The sequence below is a fragment of the Zootoca vivipara genome, chromosome 6, assembly GCF_965207765.1.
Source record: "Zootoca vivipara chromosome 6, rZooViv2.hap1.1, whole genome shotgun sequence".
In the NCBI taxonomy this organism is placed as follows: domain Eukaryota; kingdom Metazoa; phylum Chordata; class Lepidosauria; order Squamata; family Lacertidae; genus Zootoca; species Zootoca vivipara.
The window spans coordinates 65,592,285-65,614,148 of NC_142589.1; the positions used below are offsets into that span (position 1 = coordinate 65,592,285).

The 21,864-nt window shown below is 46.0% G+C and overlaps 1 protein-coding gene across 1 annotated transcript in view; it reads right to left on the reverse strand.

Annotated features, from left to right (window-relative positions):
- Positions 1–455: 455 nt before the first annotated feature.
- Positions 456–21,864, reverse strand: part of SDC3 (syndecan 3) — a 96,056-nt gene continuing 74,647 nt past the window's right edge. The window contains exons 2-5 of the mRNA XM_035118274.3: positions 14,426–14,552; positions 13,207–13,802; positions 4,038–4,305; positions 456–1,670 (exon numbers count right to left, since the gene is read on the reverse strand). Coding sequence (XP_034974165.1) covers positions 1,504–1,670; positions 4,038–4,305; positions 13,207–13,802; positions 14,426–14,552 — 1,158 coding nt within the window. The 3' untranslated portion in view covers positions 456–1,503. The remainder of the gene's footprint in view (positions 1,671–4,037; positions 4,306–13,206; positions 13,803–14,425; positions 14,553–21,864) is intronic.

Here is a 21,864-nt window from a genome sequence, read left to right on the forward strand (position 1 = left end):
AGTCAATGCAATTTGAATGGGCATTTGCCAATACATATTGGCATCTTGCAATAGCATCCTATTAGTGATGCATAATCTAAAACACCCTTATCACCCACTGGTGGTTTTCAGTTGCGTTTTCCCCACCCATCTTGGGGTTTTTTATTTTTTAGTACCCTTGGCTTTCTGATATGTAAGAGTGAACATTTGTCTTTACTTGCCTTCATTTTTATTGCATACAGTTCAGTCTCCAATATATCCAATTTATCCGTTTGGTCCCTCTGTGGCATTTGGCCCGTAGGTCATCTGCAAATCTATGGGTCAGCACTATTCCCTTGCCTACATTGCCAGTGAAAATGTGACATCTGCTTTAACAGGGAAGGTTTGGGTGAAATGTCGCTTTTCCAAGCTTGATGCTGACCTACAAATACCTGCTATGGAGATGCAGGTTTTGCCCCAACAATTGAGCACTGGTGTTTATTAACTTTTTACCACTTCCATTTATTTACAGAGTTATATGGAACCAAAGATCTGCTGCACCAGATCATGGACTCATGTTGTCGTTGTCCTTCTCCCTTCCCCCCATATTCCCCCATACCCTTATAAAGAAGGAAATGACCCACACCACTGGTTGAGATGTGTGACACATTATCTATTTCCTACAGACCTCAGAAAAAGCTTGCCTTTTCCACACGTATCCCTGTTTCCCCACAAATAATGTCTTAGAAAAGTGTTTCTTGGTCATCTGCCTGAGCTTGCAACACCATGCAAGTTGAGTCTCCAAGGTCACAGTGAAAGCCAGCTGAATGAATGTGGGCATAAGGTTTAACCGGAAACCTCTGCAAGCCTAGGGTGGTCCTTCTGTAGGGGGATAGTTTCGAAGTGTCTGGTGGTTGTGAGTAGGAAAGGGAGGAAGGGAGGTGCTCTCAGCACGGAAACAATGCACAGCTGGAAAAGGTGCTCTCTGTGGACCATGTGAGATCTCCAAGGAAGCAATTAAAGTGTCCATCGCAACTGACCGATTGCAGGAGGGAGCTGTGAGCAGCCTGGATGATCAGATGTTGCAACTCCTTGCACTTGTAGTCGAGCGGAGTCAGTCGAGTCAAAAAAGCTCTCGTCTTGAAGAGTGGTGCAAAGTGTCAGAAACCAAAACTGACCACCTCATTCGAAACGAAACAAAAGAAGTCAAGGCTCTAGACCTGAGGGAGGTGTGAATTGAGACCGTTCCTGGCACAGCTGTTAACTCAAGTGTTCATCCAGCCAGGAGTTCACTGTTTGCTCCACATTCTGATGCTTTCTGATTCAACCTTCCCCTTTCCTTTTTAAAAACAAATAACAAACATGATACTTTTTTAAAACTGTCGGTTTCTCCTAGGCTTCTTTGTTAAAATTCACAGACTTGATTAGAAAGAGAGAGAGAAAAGAGGCTGGGTGAATAATAAGAGAGATTTTTTTGTTTTTTTGTTTTTGTTTCTTAAAAAAAGGACGGCATCGGGACAGAAAAAGAGGTGGCGAGGCACTGGTTTATGCATAGAATTCCTCCTGCTTGTCGGGTTTTTGGTACGTGACACTCGCCTGCTTTGGCTCCTCCAAGGTATAGCTCCCCTCGTCCTTCTTTTTCATCCGGTAGATTAGCAGCATCACCAGGAAGGCAGCAAAGAGAGCTCCAACGACCCCGCCCACAATCACGGCTGTAAACAAGACAGCAAAAGATGCAGAGTCAGTAATATCTCAGAAGGATGCACCCCTCCTCCAGGACAGGGGTGGAGCACCTCAGGCCCAGGAAGCTCAGGCTCTAGGCCAGGCCCCTCCTCCCCCAGGGCCACACCCCTCATCAGCCTTGTTTTGTACCCTCCTTGGGCCCTTTTGTCGAGTTGAAATGAAATGTGTCCTTGAACTTGGACTATTACTCGCTCACTCACCTGGATAGAGGGACGGAGATGGGTGTGTGAGAGAGAGTGTGTGTGTAGAAACTACAGAGGTAACATTTAAAATCCTTCTTCAAAACTGGAAATGGCTGGGATTGAATGGGGAACCTTCTGTGTGAATATCCACACACTGAGCTGTATGGTCCCTCGCTATCTGAGGCAGCACCATTTCAGGAAAAAAGTGGGGGTCCTATTACAGAATGCTCCCCTGCTGTACCTTGATTCTCGGTGAATTCTAGACCACCTCCTGCATGCTATTTTCTATTTACAAGGAGAGTGTTTTGTTTTTGTTTGGTTTTGTTTTGTTTTGGGGTTTTTTGTTTTTTTTTTTGTTTTTTTAAAAAGTGGACAGGAGAGGAGCATTCAAAATGGCAACACACACACACACACACACACACACACTGCAATCAGTAGTGGTACAATCCGTTCTAGCATGTCAAACCCCTCTCTACTACATTTGTAGGTTATATTCAGATGTGGGAAATATTGCTTTAGTTTTGCTGATCTTAATGCTGACACTTCCAGTGTTCCTTTTCCACTGCAGTACCTGTTTTGGAACTGTGGGTTTTTTTATAGATATACCAGCATGTCACACTAAATTTCATTTGCCACTCACCCTTCTCTTCTGTATATGCATGTTCCTGTTCCCCCATGAATACAACAGGAAAGAACTATAGACCAGTAAAAAGGTAAAGGGACCCCTGACCATTAGGTCCAGTCGTGACCGACTCTGGGGTTGCGCGCTCATCTCGCATTATTGGCCAAGGGAGCCGGCGTATAGCTTCCAGGTCATGTAGCCAGCATGGCAAAGCCGCTTCTGGCAAACCAGAGCAGCACATGGAAACACCGTTTACCTTCCCGCTGTAGCGGTTCCTATTTATCTACTTGCATTTTTGACGTGCTTTTGAACTGCTAGGTTGGCAGGAGCTGGGACCAAGCAACGGGAGCTCACCCCGTCACAGGGATTCGAACCGCCGACCTTCTGATCAGCAAGCCCTAGGCTCAGTGGTTTAACCACAGCGCCACCAGGGTCCCTGGGGCATACCACCCCAAATTCTGTCCCTTTACTCCTGTGATTTTTCTGGATGAATGTTTTGTTTGTTTTCCCCCCTGGAAGTTATTAACCTGGAAATGAGTGCTAAATTTTTGCTATATTCCACTATATTTTCAGAAGCGGTTTTTATGTCTCTGGAAAGCTCTACTACAATGCAAAAATTAACAGTTCAGGAAATGTCAGGGAAACGGAATAAACTGCCCCATGAATGCAGTCATAGACTAGGTTGTAAAGAAACCTAAGGAGGGGGAAGATATCTATTACCTGCTTTTAGCTGTGGCTGTTAAATGGAACCTCCAAGCCCAGTGGCAGCATGGCATCCCTTCATGCCAATTGCAAAAAAATAAAAAATAAAAAATTGAAATTGGAAGCAGTGCAGGGGGTTGCAAAGAGAGAGGAAGGGCTATTGCCTTTATGCCCTGCTTCTGGGCTTCCTAGAAGAATCTGATTGGCTGCTGCAGGGAACAGAATGCTAGACTGGAAAGGCCATGTGAACTCACCCAGCAAGGCTCTTCTTAACGGTCTTCATTTTGTCATCCAAAAGACCGAATTGAAAAAAAGGTGAACAATGAATTGGTAAGCAAGCAAGCAATTGGGGACACGTGGTGGGCATATGGGTAGACGTATGGTCTGACAGAACCTGAGGTCACTACCTTGCTGAAGCTAAACAGGTTTGGGTCTGCTCAGTACTTATTTGACTGACGACTAGGAAACCACATCTACGTTGCCTTGGGTTCCACCATGGCAGAAAGGTGAGATAGAAAACCTCAAAAGACAACTAACCTGCTTTTTTAAAAAAACCTCTGCTCAAAGACTTGTGTGTGTGTGTGTGTGTGTGTGCGAGCGCAAAATGCATACCAAGACAGAATCAGTAAAATGTAATTATAAAGTCATTTTAAACAGGTATGGGAAACCTTTGGTTCTCCAGATTTTGCTGGATTATAACACACATCATCCTTGCCTATTGACCATGCTTGTTGGGGATGATGGGAGCTGTAGTTCAGCAACATCTGGAGGGCCAAAAGTTCCCCAGGCCTGATTTAAAACACTCATTTCACCTCAAAATAAGTACCTACCTATGAGGACCTCTTTCCTTTCCAGGATGTTTTTCTGGGGGAGCTGCGCAGCCGAGTTCCCGGATTCTATTGTATTGTCTACAAGCCCCGGCTCAGCATTCTTCCTCAGCACCGGCCCGGCTGCTGGGGTAACCAGGGCAACCACTTCATTGCTGAGCTCCGTCTGAGCTGCCACCTCCTCCTCCTCACGGATTTCAAAGTCCCCGCTGACGGGAACTTCCAGTTCGTTATTCATTGCCGTGGAAGGGGTCGCACCCAGAGGCTCTCCCTGCGAGAGAGAATGGAGAGGACTGAGAGAGAGGAAAGGAGGGGGAAAGGACACTCCGTTGCCTTCACAGAGAAAGAAAGAGGAAGCATCTGTGACAGGAATGGGGAGGCCGAGGTCCTTCAGATGCTGGTGAACTCCAACTCCCATGAGCCCCAGCAGGCACGGCCAATTGTCAGGGTTGAGGGGAGTGGCGGTCCAGAGACACCCAGAGGGCACCAGGTTCCTCATCCTTGGCCTAAGCCTTCTCCCCAGAGGCGTAGCAAGGTCAGGTGGTACCCGGTGCAGAATTCTTTTTGTCACACACACCCCCCCACACACACATTGACGGCTTGGGGTACTTCTGGATTGCCATTTACCTTGTTTTCCTGCCATGCTTAAAGGGCACCCCCCAAGGACTCATGTCAAGGCAACATAGCATCAGTGACGGAGTTAGCTGCATGGGCGCCCGGAACGGCAGCCATGCCATGCACCAGAGAGCAGCACGATCCGCCACACGCTGCAGGGGCGGTGGGGCGGGCCCCCCTGCGGTGTGCCTTTTTGTCACCCCCCTAAAGGATGACACCCGGGGCGGACCGCCCCCACCGCCACCCCTTCCTACGCTCCTGCTTCTCCCTGTCATTTATTTGTTTCACTATGCACAATATTTGAGACTGCAAAGTGTACGAAGCAGCTGGGCAAAACTATTCACAGAATATGAGTACAGTATGATTAAATATTTGTGGTCTGGTTCAGACTGGTCTGTAATGCTCAATTTAGACAAGGCCATGCGGCTTCCCTCGAGATTCAAAATTCTGCTTTTATTTATGTTTTACTTATTATATAGGTCAAGTTTTCAGTATTACTGTTCTTGTTATTTACGTTTGCATAGCACCTTCTTCTCCAAGGAGCTCAAGGCAGCGTGCCTGGTTCTCTTCCTCCTTATTTAATCCCAACAACCCTGTAAGGTAATGAAGGCTGAGGGCAGTGACTGGCCTCAGGTCATCCAGTGAGCTTCATGGCTAAGTGGTGATTTGAAGCCTGGTCTCGCAAGTGATAGTCCGACACTCTACCCACTGCATGCATAATTCTTTTGTATAGCTTATGCCAGGCATAGACAAACTCGGCCCTCCAGATGTTTTGGGACTACAACTCCCATCATCCCTGACCACTGTTAACTAGGGATGATGAGAGTTGTAGTCCCAAAACATCTGGGGGGGCCGAGTTTGCCTATGCCTGGCTTATGCTAATATGTTTCTGTTTGGCTACAATCTGCACTTGGTTGCCTTATTAATAAATCTGAAATTTGTTTGCTTATTGATTATTTACAAGCATTTCCAAACCACTGAATATTTCGTTTAATGATCTCTAAACAGTGTACACTATGTATAATAGAAGCACAATATCTTTTTAAAGAACCTAAGAGCATAAAAGCCATGGAATAAAAACATACAAAAGCAAATAAAATAAGATATGAATGATGTGTGCACATAGAACAGGTTGCAATCTGGTGGGTCAGGGAAAGTCTGGGCCAAAAGAGGTCTTCATAAGGTGTCTCAGGCAATAGTAATAAGGTAAGGACCACAGTTCCATGGGGAAGAATCTGCTTTGCATGCAGAGGGTCTCAGGCTCAGTCCCTGGCATCTCCAGCTTGGACTAGGAAAGACCCTGTCTGAAATCCTGGACAGCCACAATGATATGACTCAGAAGAAGCAGGCTTCCTGTTTTGCGTTCCTCTCACATGAAACGGCAAAATCTAGGGCAGAACCTAGCAGAGGCCAATTCAATAGGCATCTCTATGTGGGAACAACCCAAAAAACGACAGAGAATGAATTAGAAAACTTTTTTGAAATAATAACTTCAACTCTCATCATTCAGTGGTTTTTTAACATAAGAAGATTCAACCGCCCACACCGCTTTTTCTGAGTCAGACTCTGCACTTTTATGAGAAAACTGGTTGGAATCCCCTCTCTTAAAGCTGCTCTCATGCTCTTCTGATTTATTATTACCCTGGGCAAATAAGAAAGAGGTAAAGTTGAGGGATCTTCACAAGGGAGCATTTTTTGAATGGTGTGGAACTGCCTGTTACAGACATTGGCCGCCAGGGGGAGGCAGAGACTAATGACTTCTGGACACACACACCCCTGAAATAAGGCTTTGCATGTCAGGAATCCAGTGCATCTGATGGAAGAGAGAGAGAGAGAGAGAGAGAGAGAGAGAGAGAGAGAGAGAGAGAGAGAGAGAGAGAGAGAGAGAGAGAGAGAGAGAGAGTTGTCCTGTGAACATAATAACCTAAGAAAAGTTAACATTGAAGAAATCAGCTATATCAGGTGCAGGAGACAGGATATTGCAAAGCAAGAGTGGCATTTTAACAAATACCTTTTTGGGAAAGTGTGGAAGGGAGGAAGATGCCTCCATGCAGAGGAACCACCTTGAGCCAAAGACTGGGGGCTCAGTGGCATGTGCAATGTCATAGACATGGCGTGCAGCGCACAGCTGCGACATTGCATGCACAACACACATCGCACACATGTGACATCACACAAGCAATGTGCTTATCACTGGGAGGAGGCATGTCGTCAGGAGAAGAAGAAGAAGAGGAGGAGGAGGAAGAGGAGGAGGAGGAGGAGGAGGAGGAGGAGGAGGAATCTGGATTTGATATCCCACTTTATCACTACCCTAAGGAGTCTCAAAGCGGCTAACATTCTCCTTTCCCTTCCTCCCCCACAACAAACACTCTGTGAGGTGAGTGAGGCTGAGAGACTTCAGAGAAGTGTGACTCACCCAAGGTCACCCAGCAGCTGCATGTGGAGGAGCAGAGACGCGAACCCGGTTCATCAGATTACGAGTCTACCACTCTTAACCACTACACCACACTGGCTCTCAGGAGGCCTTGCCCAGTGCCACACAGCTTCAACGGCCATGGCTCCTTCTCATGCATGCTCAGGAAGAGCCTGCATTTGATGCTGCGCTCGGCTCAGCAGTTTGGCCTCATCCACCCCCTCAATATTTAGGGGAGTGGAGCCCCCTGCTAAAGAATATTGAGGGGGCTGAAGATGCCTCTGCCTCCTAGAGTAGGCACGCCTGCCTCCGTGTAATACTGGGGTAGGAAGCCCTCCAGATATTACTGGACTACACTCCCATCATCCGTGGCCAACAGCCATGCTGGCTGGGCCTGATGGGAGATGGAGTCCAACATCAACAACAATTAATAATAGTATTATGCATGTATGCATGGGAAATGGCACTAAGGGTTAAGATAAGGCTCGTGTGGGTCATGTGCCACATCTGCTGTGGATCCACTCCTTTTTTGGAAAGGCAGGCCAGCCTTCAAAATTAATTGTGCTTAAGAGCAATGATTCTTTCTCGTTTTCAGGAAAAACAGAGCGCAGTCTGCTCATCCCTTCTGCAAATTGTGGAGGTGATACTGCCTCCATTTGCCAGGAACATTGTTTCAAGTTTGTTGTTGTTGTTGTTTTTAAAAAATGATAAAGATCAGCAAAGAGAGCACTGGGAGAGCTTTCTACAGCTGTCCCCAAAGAATCTATGGCAGTGTGTGTGTGTGTGTGTGTGTGTGTGTGTGTGTGTGTGTGTGTGAAAATCCACACCCTTTTGTGTCAAGTACACGTGTAAGTTAGAATGTTGTAGTGTAGAGGGTGGGGAAGAACTGACCCTCCAGATGTTGTAGGACTACAACTCCCATGATCCTGGACCATTCGTCTTTCTGGTTGGGGCTGATGGGACTTGGAAGTCCAGCAACATCCCTACCACGGATGTAGTGGCAAGAGGGCCAGACTAGGAGTGGAGAGAGCCAGGCTGAAATCCCCACTGAGCCATAAAGCTGACTGGGGGGCCTTGGACCACCTAGCCTACCTCACAGGGCTGCTGTGAGGGTGAAACAGGGGAACAGCAGCATATGAACCTCGGGAGCAAAGTCTGGACAAAATGATAATCAGTGAAATAACAAAACCACACCCAGCACTTTTAATCTGGCTCCTGGTTCCTGGGATTCTTTGTGCTTTGCCACAATATATCCCAGCCATGACCAACCAAAACAACCTCTTTCTTCATATTTAACAAGAGCAAAGCAATGCCGTCATCCCTATTTTGCAGATTGGGAGCCCAGACAAAGAGAAGGATTAGATTTCTCTGCGGCACCTGTTGTGTCTCTAACTGCCAGATTGTTAGAAAGAGGATAATGTGCTATGCACGAGGAAGGCTTTGAAACCCAGAAGATCCACCCAAAAATGAGCACAGCAAAGAAAGCTGCCATGCACTGAGTCAGGCCACTGGTCCATCTAGCTCAGCATTGCCTACACTGACTGGCAGCAGCTCTCCAGAGCTTCAGACATTGTATGAATCATAGAGTTGGAAGGGACCCCCAGGGTCATCTAATCCAACCCCCTGCAGTGCAGGAATCTCAGCAGATGAAGAGCAGATGCTCTACTCTTGAGTCACAGCGCATATCTTACAGCCCTCTATCCATGGATCAGGATGATTTCTCCCCTCCCGCCCTCCTCTAAATGTTACAGTCACAATGCTGGAATCACATCTGCAGTCCAGCAGCCAACTGGTGGCATGACTTTGAGGAAGAAGACCACCCTGACCGTCTGAAAAGAAGTAGAATATGAAGGAGGTCCAGTCGCGGACGAACCTGGGGTTGCACGCTCATCTCGCTCTATAGGCCAAGGGAGCCGACGTTTGTCCGCAGGCAGCTTCCGGGTCATGTGGCCAGCATGACTAAGCCGCTTCTGGCAAACCAGAGCAGTGCATGGAAACGCCGTTTACCTTCCCGCTGGAGCGGTACCTATTTATCTACTTGCACTTTGACGTGCCTTTGAACTGCTAGGTGGGCAGGAGCTGGGACCAAGCAACGGAAGCTCACCCCGTCACGGGGATTTGAACCGCCGACCTTCTGATCAGCAAGCCCTAGGCTCTGTGGTTTAGACCACAGTGCCACCACATTACTATTAAGGTAAAGGTAAAAGTGAAGGACCCCTGGATGGTTAAGTCTAGTCAAAGGCGACTATGGGGTTGTGGTGCTCATCTCGCTTTCAGGCCAAGGGAGCTGGCGTTTGGAAGCAGGACACACACCAGCATGGTGTCTGTGAGTGCAGATGTGGCCAAAGCAGCCTTCCCTGATGCCTACGTGGTTCCTTTTCCCTGGTGAAATGAGGCTTAAGAGAGGCATTCTATTGCCACTCATAGAATAGGGAGCAGTGTTTGCTTGGTTGCAGTGGGCGTGTGGCACCTATAAGTTTCTCCAACTTGCAAATCTGCCTGTGGGTCAAAAAAGGTTGGCAACCCTGGATCCATAGCTGCCAAGTTATCCCTTTTTTACAGGGATTTTCCCTTATGCTGAATAGGCTTCCTCGCGAGAAAAGCGAAAACTTGGCAGCCATGCCTGGATCTGTTATTAGTATTAACTGCCCTTCACTACCAGGCCCCAGAGCAGATTACAAATCTAAACTCGTGGACATCCGAAGAAATGAATGATGGAAGATTCGGGACAAGCAAAAGAAAGTCCTTTGTAGGTCAGCTATAGAATTCACTCCCACAAGAGGCGGTGATGGCCACCATACTGGATGACTTTAAGAGGATATTAGTGGAAATCATGGAGGATAAGGCTACAAGTTGTGATGTCTATATTCGGCTCCATGGTTGGAGGTAGTATACCTCTGAATACCATTTCCTGGGAATTGCAGGTGAGGAGAGTGGTGCTGAACTCAGTTCCTGCTTCCTGGCTTCCCATAGGCATCTTGTTGGCCACTGTGAGAACAGGATGCTGGATTAGATGGGCCACAGACCAGATCTGGCAAGCTCCTGTCCTTTGCTTCAGAGAGGAAAATGCATTGGCTTGGCCCTGTTTCTGTTCCCAGGAATCACTTATTCGGAAAAAACAACCACTCTGATCTGTGCACTTCCATCTAGGCGTAGGATCGGCCTTTTCAATTGTGGCACCCCTCAATTTTGGAATTTCCTCCCCAGACATACTTATCTAGGACCTACTTCAAGATTCCAGGTGACAAAGGTTTTATTCTTTTCAAGCTTTAGCACCAATTAACTAGGATCTGTTGTTTCGGGGTTGGCTGGTTGGTTTCTAATGCTGGAGCTGTTTGGTTTTTCGTGATCTAACTAAATTGGCTTTTATTCCACCAGCACTGCTTTTGATTTCTGCTGGTGCCCATTTGCAGAGACGTGGGATACAAATTCCCCACCTAAATAAATTATTGGTTGGGTTAATTAAAAACTATTTGATAGTGACAGCAGATCTCACACTATATGTCTATATTTTTTAAAAAAAAATCAAATTAACTTAAGCACTTACTCTGCCATTCTCCCACTGCTATTTCTATCTCCACGGTCGAGCCTCAGACTTGGCCCTCAAGAGTGTAGAGGTCACAGAGAAGGTGTTAAGAAACCAAATCAACTGGAATAAAAAGGTGCTGTGCTCTCAGTGGAAGGTAGGGGAAACGGCATCGTCCACAACCCTTCAGAAAAAGAACCTTGGGTTGTATCCAATGCTAGACCCACTGAAATGAATGCGCATGGCTAAGGATGTATTCAGACAGGAGGAATGTTACATTAGTTTTCCTGATTATAATGCTAGGGCTTCTGCCTGTTTTCTAATGTTCTTTACACACTGCAGGACCTGTTGAGCTATGGAACTGTGGCTTTTTGACTGGCATACGGGCATGACACACTAAGTTTCATTCACACCAGTGGGTGTGGTGTGGCACAACAATGAGCATCATTGGGCATCGCTACTCCCCCATCCCTTCTGCACATGTGCGCTTCTTATCCCCCACGAAAAGGGCAGGAAAGAATCGCAAACAGTATGTCGCCCCCAATTCCGTCAATTACTCCCACAGTTTACATCAACCAGGGTTAAAGTCTGATGTGCAACAAAAAGCTGATATTTGAAATTAACAATGCCAGCTTGTTCTTAAAACAAAGAAGTGTACTTCTCCCCCGATATTTATATTTCTCTGCAAATTTAGTAAACTGGTTTACAATTCAGGTGGTAGCCCTAATACACATGTGCAGTGTTTGCTGAACCCCTCACACCATGCCATTATCCTGGTTAATATTACAACTCCAAACTCTTCTGGATTAAAATTTAAAAAGGCAGTGCCAGTGCCAGTCTTTCCTCCCCAACAAGGCTAGAATCATTTTTAGGGAAGAGAGTTCATCAGGAAAATGACATGGAGAGGGTAAAGTCATTTACCAGGACCATTTGCCCCCACCATCTTGCAACTTCCTTTAACTTTATATGAACGTTTAAATAAACATAAGAGGAACCAATTACAGACTGTCCGCTCCTTGTGCTGTTTAGCCCTGCTCCCTGTCCTGCATGCCTTTTTCCACCTGGCCTGGGAGGCGGGGCCCTGACTGACTCCAGCTACAAACACCGAGACTGCTGAACAGACTTTGGGGATGGAGTATTGCTTAAGGGCTTTGTGGGGTGGGGGAGTGGTTGCTGTTATTGATATTAAATTTTTGTATCTTTCTTTTTAGATCATCTTATGATTTAATGTGGAAATTTTTACTCTGGTTGTGCACTTCAACAAAGTGTCAGGGGGAAAATTAAACGCCCCCATCTAATGCCTCCTTGCCTTTTTGAACCTGAGGGATGATCACACGGCACGTTTCTGATCTAAGGAACTCCTTATGCAGATGCTGACTGCAGCAATAACTTCTTTGGCCCATAAATCAAAGGGCTTAAGCCTCTCATTTTGGCATGAGAATATGTGGACTCTGGCTACTGTCAAGAAAATAACTCACAAATTACATATTTCTAAGCGTAAGGAAGACCCAAACCTTTTCTGTGTTGTTTGGTGTGTCATTACTTATGTGATAAATTCAGAAAACTCTCTCACCCCACCAAATTGTGGAGTTTGGCTTCCATGATGTATTCTACTCCTTTTATTTTTCTGCATTATTCACTTTCTGTTTCTTTGGGAAAATACCTCTGTGCTGCTCCAGTGTTTTGTAACTTTGGTTATATACAGGTGAAACTCGGAAAATTAGAATATCGTCGAAAAGTGCATTTATTTCAGTAATGCAGCTTATTATTTTTTATTTTATTTTTATTTTTACAAATGCTTTCTTTTGGAAATTCCACAGTAATAAAACAAATAGTTACAATAATACAGAAATAAACATCGCTATTACATTTCATTAATTACATTCCATTTATAGTTGACCCGCCTAACGACAAATAATTACAATTACAACAAATAAAGGCTTGACATATCTTGCTTTGCATGTCATGCATCTATCTCATATATTGGTTTCACCTTTTAAGTTGCATTACCGAAATAAATGCACTTTTCGACAATATTCTAATTTTCCGAGTTCCACCTGTGTGTGTGTGTGCGTGTATTTGTATTTTTGTTGCTTTGTTTGTACAGTGGTACCTCGCGTTACAGACGCTTCAGGTTACAGACTCCGCTAACCCAGAAATAGTACCTCAGGTTAAGAACTTTGCTTCAGGATGAGAACAGGAATCGTGCAGTGGCAGCAGGAGGCCCCATTAGCTAAAGTGGTACCTCAGGTTAAGAACAGTTTCAGGTTAAGAATGGACCTCCGGAACGAATTAAGTTCTTAACCCAAGGTACCAGTGTATTCATAGAATCATAGAATGGTAGAGTTGGAAGGGATCCTGAGGGTCATCTAATCCAAAGGAATATCAACTACAGCATCCATGATAGAGGGCCATCCAACCTCTGCATAAAAACCTCCAAGGAAGGAGAGTCCACCACTTTCTGAGGGAGTCTGTTCCACTGTCGAACAACTCTTACCATCAGAAAGTTCTTCCTGATGTTCAGTCGGAATCCCTTTCTTCTACTTTGAAGCTTGCTCCATCTTCCATGGGACATCCCTTTACTTAAGTTAATAAATCACAAGAACAACAAGCCATACCTGGACTGGTGCTGTAGGTGCTGTAGAACTTGAGGGTTGGGGCAGTGTGGGAGTCCTCTCACTGCGGTCTGGCTCCCGAGAAGTGCTTGGCTTCGGCACAGCCCTGCTCTTCGTCACGCCGGTGGTCACCAGCGGAGCTGTGTTCAGTTCCGTCCTGGCAACTTCGGTGGCCGTGGTTGGCGTTTCAAGTGTGATCGACTGCGTCGTGGCTACAATGGTGATAAAGGGGGGCAGGACTCTCAGGACAGTCGTTGGCTTGGACATGGGCATCGTAGCAGAGGTGGTGGTGGTGGCAGCAGTTGTGGCGGTGGTGGTAGCAATAGTACTAGCGGTAGCAGCGGCATCAAGGGCCACGGTGCTAGCAGTGGTACCGAGCGCTTTCCGGATGGTGACTGCCGGTTCTTCGGTCATCCTGGGGATGTAGAGGCTGCTCGTTACTGGATCAGAGGTGGCTTCCTCCACAGGGAATGGCGCAAAGGGGGTGGCTACTGGCTGCACAGAGGTGGCAGGCAACACAGGGGCAGTTGTAGGTAGGGTGAGGGGTGCATCGGTGTTGAGCCGCACAACGGTCTTGATCCCAGAGTCCTGCTCAAAATCTGTAAGGGAAGCAAAGGTTAGGATCTGACTGTGTTCAGGGTCACTGTAGGGACACAGGAAGCTGCTGTCTACAAAGTCAGCCATCTAGCTGAGTGTTACCTACACTGACTGAATCTCCAGGGATCCAGACTGGAGACTTTTTCAGCCCTACCTGGAGGTGCCAAGGGCTGAACCTAGGGCCTTCTGGATGCAAAGCATGTGTCCTACCACTGAGCTAAAGGTCCTCCCCGTTAATAATTTTATCTGCACTGTGCCTGAGGCTTCCCACCACTGTTTTATTTACAAGCCACCTTAATAGGGTTTTTGGCCTTTAAAAGTAAGCCTATAAACATTTTAAATAAATGAACCAGACATTCAGTAGGATGAAAAGAGTAAATGCATTCAATATTATTTACAATGTTTGCTTCTGGAAGGTTAACCGGCTGTCTGCTTCTGAATTCCAAAAATTTTACATTCAACCTCTGGGCTTTTTTCTCCCCACCACCACCACCAAGACGCCCCACAAATTTTCCGTAATAACTCTGCCACCAGTATAAATGGAGGAGGAAGAGTGATGTCTTCTATCTGGCCACACTCAGCAGGGCGATGTCCCTCTTTTTAAGGGTCTTAAATATGTACTCACATCCTGAGCCAGAGCCTGAGTAGAGTTCCTCGACTTCATCCATTTCTTCGTCCTCAAAGGAGTCATCATCTCCAGAGCCTTCCAGGTCAATGGGCCTCTCATAATTTTCATTCCGCCAGTGCTGGGCCTGGGATCAAACATCAAGAAAAACAGACTTAATACTTTCCAGTGCAGCAATGTGTACATAGAACAAGAGTCAGCATGAGCAGTAATTTTGGAGGCAGTACTTTTGGAGCCCAAGGGCATAGGCAAGCTGTCTTATATTGAGCTAGACCATTGGTCCATCTAGCTAAGCACTGTCTACACAGACTGGCAGTGGCTCTCCATGGTTTCAGACTGGGGCTCACTCCCAGACCTACCTGGAGATGCCAGTGAATAACTCTAGGGAGCTTCTGCATGCAAAGCAGTAGCTCCACCACTTAGCAAGAGAGGAAACATACATGGGAGCTGCCATCATGCCTTACCACAAGGGTGGGAACCTGTTGTCCTTCAGATGCTGTTGGACTCCTGACTTCCATCAGCCCCCTGTCAGTGTGATTAATGGTTAGGGATGGTGGGAACTGGAGTGCTCTAACCTCTAGAGAGCCACAGATCCCACCCCCTGGTCTTGACAGTCAGTTGGTGGTTTACAAATTCCATGTTAGCAGCATACGAAACTTCCCTTGTTCAAGGAGCGTTTTGCAACAAGGAATTTCTTTAGCACGATCTCTGGGTACAGTGCTGTGCCTAAGGTTTCAGATTAAAATGGCAGAGTGGAAGGAAAGGAGGGCCTTTTTCTGCCTCCCCGCTTCCAACCACTCTCTGAAGACTGGAGGAGAGACCTTCTTAAGAATATTAGTGGGGCGGGCAGGTGAAGGACTAGACCATGTGAAAAATGAACATGATCTTTTAGCTGTAGTTCATTCATTTCCAGCTTTGTATTCTTGCTATTTAAAAAAATGAGCCTAGACATTCCGTTGTTGCACCCATTACCTAGGTTTAAGGTGGCATTTAGCTCCTAGAGTTCATATCTCAGTTTTATAACACTGCATTTTAGTATATTACAAAATAGGAGGCAGGTAAAACCACAGAGTTGGTAGAAAGAAGAAAAATACCACAGCAGAAAAACAGTACCTAAGAATGTTGTTGTTATTGTTCATTATTCCATTTATTACTTGCCCTTCATCATCAGAGTCCAGGTCAGTTACAACAATTAAAAATGGTTTAAGCAGAGCCACAGAAATAAGGTAGGGCCTAAAAACACACATCTCAAGCATCAAAAGAAGTGACCCTTCAGTACATCATCATCATAATAATAATTTATTATTTATACCCCGCCCATCTGGCTGGATCTCCCCCGCCACTCTGGGCGGCTTCCAACACACATCAAAATACATTAAAATATCACAGACTAAAAACTTCCCTAAACAGGGCTGCCTTCAGATGTCTTCTAAAAGTCAGATAGTTGTTTATCTCTCTGACCTCTGATGGAAGGGCGTTCCACGGGGCAGGTGCCACTACTGAGAAGGCCCTCTGCCTGGTTCCCTGTAGCTTTGCTTCTCGCAGGAGAACCCTGTTGGATCTAGCCAATGGCCCATCATCTTAAGTCCTACAGTGTGTCCAAGGGCCCAAACAAAGCACTCTGGCTTTCTGCTCCCCATCCTCACCCTGGATCGAGCTTATAGCATGGCCACCAATCTTTCAACAAAAACCACTGCTCGGGTTTTACCGTACAATAGGGGGATAATGCCCTTTTAAACACTGTACTGTAAAATTCAGCCATGTGGCTTCCAGCTGCAGCTTTACTGAGATTGCAGAAGCAGAAGCCTGGGCAGTCCAGCTGTCACCCATTTAGCACAAGGAGCTGTGAGGAAGTGGGAGAGGCCTATGTTTAAGCAGCGAGGTTCCCCTCCCGGGTCCTGTCAGTGTTATTGTCAAATCAGCAGTCAGCCACCTGGATGGCAGCAGCGAGATCCCAACTTCCTCCTCAGAGGAGAGCATGCTCAGCTTATGCCCAGGAAGCAGGGGGTTGGGGGAGAAACCAGCAGAGAGGAGAAACCATGGTGGCGGCTTGTAGACATGCCTTGAAAATGTGTTCTCCTTTTTTTTAATTCCAGAAGGATTTTTATAATTGATTTCTGCTGTTTTAAATTGCAGCTGGTAGAACGGTGCTAAATTTTACAGCTGGAATTTTTCAAACTGTATTTGCATCAAGTGGTGGCTTTGCACTAGTGCAGGGGGAGCAAAACCTCAGGCCAGGGGGCCAAATGAAACCCTCTGGATCTCTCTATCTGCCCCTCGGGACACTTGCCAGGTCACACAGCCTCTCCTGAGGCCACACACCTCGCCAGCCATTGTTCACATGGCCCTTAAGTGCTTCTGCTTGGCTTGAATGGTTCCTTCAGAGAAGGGTAACCAAAATGATCAAGGGGGTGGAGGGACTCCCCTGTGGGGAAAGGTTGCAGCATCTGGGACATTTTAGCCTAGTTAAAAGGTGAGTGATAGAGGACACGGTAGAAGTGTATAAAATTAGGCATGCCATGCAGAAATTGGGGAGAGAAATGCATCTCTCCCTCTCTTAACACTAGAACTCTTGACCATGCAATGAAGGTGAATGTTGAAAGATTCAGGACAGATGAAAGGAAATAGTTCTTCCCTCTGTGCAATTAAACGATGAACATTTACTCCCACTAGAGGCAGTGATGGCCACCAACTTAGATGGCTTGGACAAATTCATGGAGAATAACAGCTATCGGTGGTTATGAGTGGCCACCAAGACCATATAACACCGGTCTTTAAAGACCTACATTGGCTCCCAGTACGTTTCCAAGCACAATTCAAAGTGTTGGTGCTGACCTTTAAAGCCCTAAATAGCCTCGGCCCAGGATACCTGAAAGAGCGTCTCCATCCCCATCGTTCAGCCCAGACACTGAGGTCCAGCTCTGAGGGTCTTCTGGCGGTTCCCTCACTGAGAGAAGTGAGGTTACAGGGAACCAGGCAGAGGGCCTTCTCGGTAGTGGCGCCCGCCCTGTGGAACGCCCTCCCATCAGATGTCAAGGAAATCAATAACTATCTGACTTTTAGAAGACATCTGAAGGCAGCCCTGTTTAGGGAACTTTTTAATGTTTGATGTTTTGTCGTGTTTTTAATCTTCTTTCTTCTTCTTTGGTGATCACTCGTAGCCGAGTAAGATTGTCTTCCATAAACACAATTTTAACAGTGGGTCTGTAAGTGACTGTGGAGGCCAATTCTGGATCCACATGTTCTTCCACAGTGGGGAAATTGGTTCCCAGGCAGGAGTTGATCACGTTATGGATTTGCTAAGCATGCCTTCCTCTTAGCCCATTTTTAATATTATATTGGGAGCAGCCCAGAGTGGCTGGGGAAACAAATTACAGAAGAAGAAGGAGGAGGAGGAGGAGGAGGAGTGTCTGTCTGCACAGTTGGGGGCAATATGCTTCTCAATCCAATTGATGGAAAGGAAAAGGAATGAAAATGGGCAGAGGCAGAATTGTGTGTGTGTGTGTGTGAGAGAGAGAGAGAGAGAGAGAGAGAGAGAGAGAGAGAGAGAGAGAGAGAGAGAGAGAGAGAGATGGGAAGAGTGTAGGATGGTGTGCAAAGGAGGGAAGAAGTGTGTACATGTGTGTGTAAGAGTGAGGAGGGGATGTAAGAGAGAAAGGAGGGAGAAAGTGAGCATTGTGTGTGAGAGAAGGAAAGAGAGGGCTCTTGACCAATTCAAAATGCATTATTGTCAATCACAAGGACAAGGATAACAAAAGCATAGCTGCCAAGTTATCCCCTTTTTTAAGGGATTTTCCCTTATGCTGAATAGGCTTCCTCGTGAGAAAAGGGAAAACTTGGCAGCTATGAACGAAAGGTGGGATGGAGTGACCTCTTCCAGCTGGAAGGGTGGTTGAGAACAATCAATCAGCTGAAAAGTGAGTAAGTTCCACACACACAAACACAGACAGGGCTAAATTTGATTAGTGTGGAACGAGGCAGTTTTTCAAGAATTCTGCACATAAACGGACCAATGCTTGATAGGCGATAGTCCTTGTGACAGAAAACATGATGGTAACCAGTGCAGACAGAACAGAACTAGCACTGTATGTTCCATAAAGCAGGCTCCAGATACAACTTTTTATCAGGCTGGAAATCTTATTTTGCGTGAATTAAGGCCCCTGAACGTTTTTCAATGGTACCCCACATGTGATGCATTGCAATAGTTCAGCCTAGAAGCGACAAAGGCGAGTGTGACAGCAGACAATTCTGCTTTCTCGAGGATTTCAAACACAATATCAAGTCACATTACAGTGGCACCTTGGTTTTTAGAACAGCTTAGTTTATGAACAACTTGGAAACAGAACACTGCCAAACCCGGAAGTAGGTGTTCCGGTTTGTGAACTTTGCCTTGGAAGCTGAACATGTTCCGCTTCCTGTCAAGTGTGTTCCATTTGTAAATTGAGTCCCTTGCTGCTAATCAGAGGCTGCCTGTTGAGTCTGTCGGCAGTGCAACACAAAGGTGATATTTGGAGCTTTTGTTTTTGCTATTTTTTGCATTTTTGTTTGTGTGGCTTTTTCGTTTTTTTGACTGTGGCTTGTTCTCCGTTTTATGAGACTCACTTGTGACTGTGGCTTGTGACTTCGTTTTTGTGACTTGTTTATGTGACTGTGTGGAACCCAATTCAGCAATTGATTGATTGATTGATTGATTGAGCGACTGCAGAAATGGATAAAAGTCCCCCCCATCCAAACAATGGTTATCATCAGTGCACGTAAGAAAAAAATTAATTTTTATTTTTATCATCTAAAATACTGTCTTATTCATTTTATAGTACAGTACATGGATTATTGCTTTCATTTTATGGATCAATGGCCTCGTTAGATAGTAAAAGAGATTGAATGGGGGAGAGTGTGCAAACAGAAGAGCATCTTTCCAAAGAGATCATGTCCCTATGCAGAAGAAACAGCAAATCAGCAGTATGCATCCCTTAGAACAGCTTTCCTTCACCTGGTGCTCTCCAAGTGTTTTAGACCCCAACTCCCATCAGCCCTAGCCTGCATCACCAATAGTCGGGGTGATGGGAGCTGTAGTCCAGCAAATAAATTGAAGGGGGGCACCATGTTGAGAGTAGGCTGATCTTCTACCACCTAACCACAGTATGCACTTTTTTCATTAATATTCCACCTTACTAAAAAAAAATTAAGCAATTTAATTAGTATAAAGGCATCCATTTTCGGTTTATCATCCCAGCCAGCAAAGACAGGAATTGCTAGATTTGGGATATTGCAGTTGACCTTACATAAACCCTAACAGCATTGTGGGGTGTAGCTTTTTCGCCATTGAAAACAAAGAGAGGAAATGAACCGCTTGAATGTCAACAGACCAGCCCATCGCACTCCTTTCAAACATTCTAACCTAGCCACCCACCAGGAAAGCCAGTGGGATTGGCAGAGACAACAGTTGTGCTAAAATATTCATGGTCTAGAAGCATGTGAACTGGAAGATGTGCTGTTTGCCTGCTCACAGAGAAGGAAAGAAATGATCTGCAGGGAGAGACGGACAGCAGTTTTCAGAGAAGATCTGGAGTCTGTGCAACACACAGCTTCTCCTCTTACCTAGGGTACACAGAGATGAAATTTAGTGACACATGGGGGAGCTTTTCTTCCATGATGAATGGTAGGTATGGGGAGAGGGATTTGGATTGGAACATAGAATTATAGAATCATAGAATTGTAGAGTTGGAAGGAACCCTGATGGTCATCCAGCCCAACCTCTTGCAATGCAGGAAGATCAGCTAAATCAAGGGTCAGCAACCTTTTTCAGCCGTGGGATGGTCCACCGTCCCTCCGACCATGTGGTGGGCCGGACTATATTTTGAAAAAAAATATTAACAAATTCCTATGCCCCACAAATAACCCAGAGATGCATTTTAAATAAAAGCACACATTCTACTCATGTAAAAACACCAGGCAGGCCCCACAAATAACCCAGAGATGCATTTTAAATAAAAGCACACATTCTACCCATGTAAAAACACGCTGATTCCCGGACCGTCTGCGGGCCGGATTGAGAAGGCAATTGGGCTGGATCCGGCCCCTGGGCCTTAGTTTGCCTACCCCTGAGCTAAAGCATCCAGGACAGAGGGCCATCCAACCTCTGCTTCATAAATGCCAAGGAAGCAAAGTCCACCACATCCCCAAGGGAGTCCATTCCACTGTTGAAGAACTCTTACTGTCAGAAAGATTTTCCTGGTGTTTAGTCAGAATCTCCTTTCTTGTAACTTGAATCCATTCGTTCGAGTCCTGCCCTCCAGAACAGAAGAAATCAAGCTTGCTCCATCTTCAACATGACATCCATTTAGATATCTGAAAATGGCTATCATATCTGCTCCCAGTCTCCTCTGATATGCAGGCAATTCTCCCCCTGCTCCACTCAGAGCTGTTTGAGAGTCTAAACTTTGACTCCTGCCCCTGTACTCTTCTGCAAGCTTGAAGTCCAGCTTGGTCTACAGGCTCCATTTGGAACAAGATAAAGAAATCCTTTTAGTCTCAAAAATACATTTCTGGGTGTGAGGTATCTTAACATTTCTCCAGCCGTCTCCCCTTCCTCACCATGAACATTCATAATGTAAGAGCCCTGGTAGATCACATCCAAAGTCCATCTAGCCCACCATTCTGTTCTCACTGTCGCCAACGCAGGAGCCATCTCCTAGGGGCTGTGGGGGCTTCTGCCCCCTCAACAAAATATTTGAGGGAGCCTGGCCCCCACAAAGTTGATGGGCGTTAGGACCCTCGTACCTATGGGACTGCCTCTCCTGGTATGCCTCGTGGAGGACCTTAAGGTCCACAAATAACTCGGAGGGAGATGGAGCTCATCACTGCAAGGATAAGTGTACGGGTGTAGCAAAGCACTGAAAATCCAGACCGGGAGGATATCAATAAGGCCAGGTTTTAAAATACAGATAGATGGACTGAGGAATCCCACCGGGATACCATCCTAATAGTCACTGACATGACAACAGTAACCATAGAAACCATTTCCTCCATCCTAATGCCTGTGCGCTGATCTCCTTCTCAGACTTCAGAGAAAGATGAGGGAGAATGAAAATCATTTTGAAGTCAAGAGATATTCTCGAACACTTTGATGTCTAGCTCCGCTTTTACGTACCAATAGGATGACCTTGGCTATCCCTGCTTAGCTCCTCTAGGTAAGTCAGTTCAAGCTGAGTTGGTTTGATGGAAAGCTTCGCGGGAGGATTGTGCTTTTTTAACTGCAATGGCAGAGTCAAATCAACATTAAAAGGGGGGGGACCTCTAAGTCAGTTAGCCCATATAGCCTAACAATTAGTTTTTGACAGCAAACACATTCAGACACTTTGAGACATTTTAACAGCACAAAGCACTCACAGCGTAGCCTTCGTTTGCAATTCATTCTCGGTTTCTGGCTGACTAAGAAA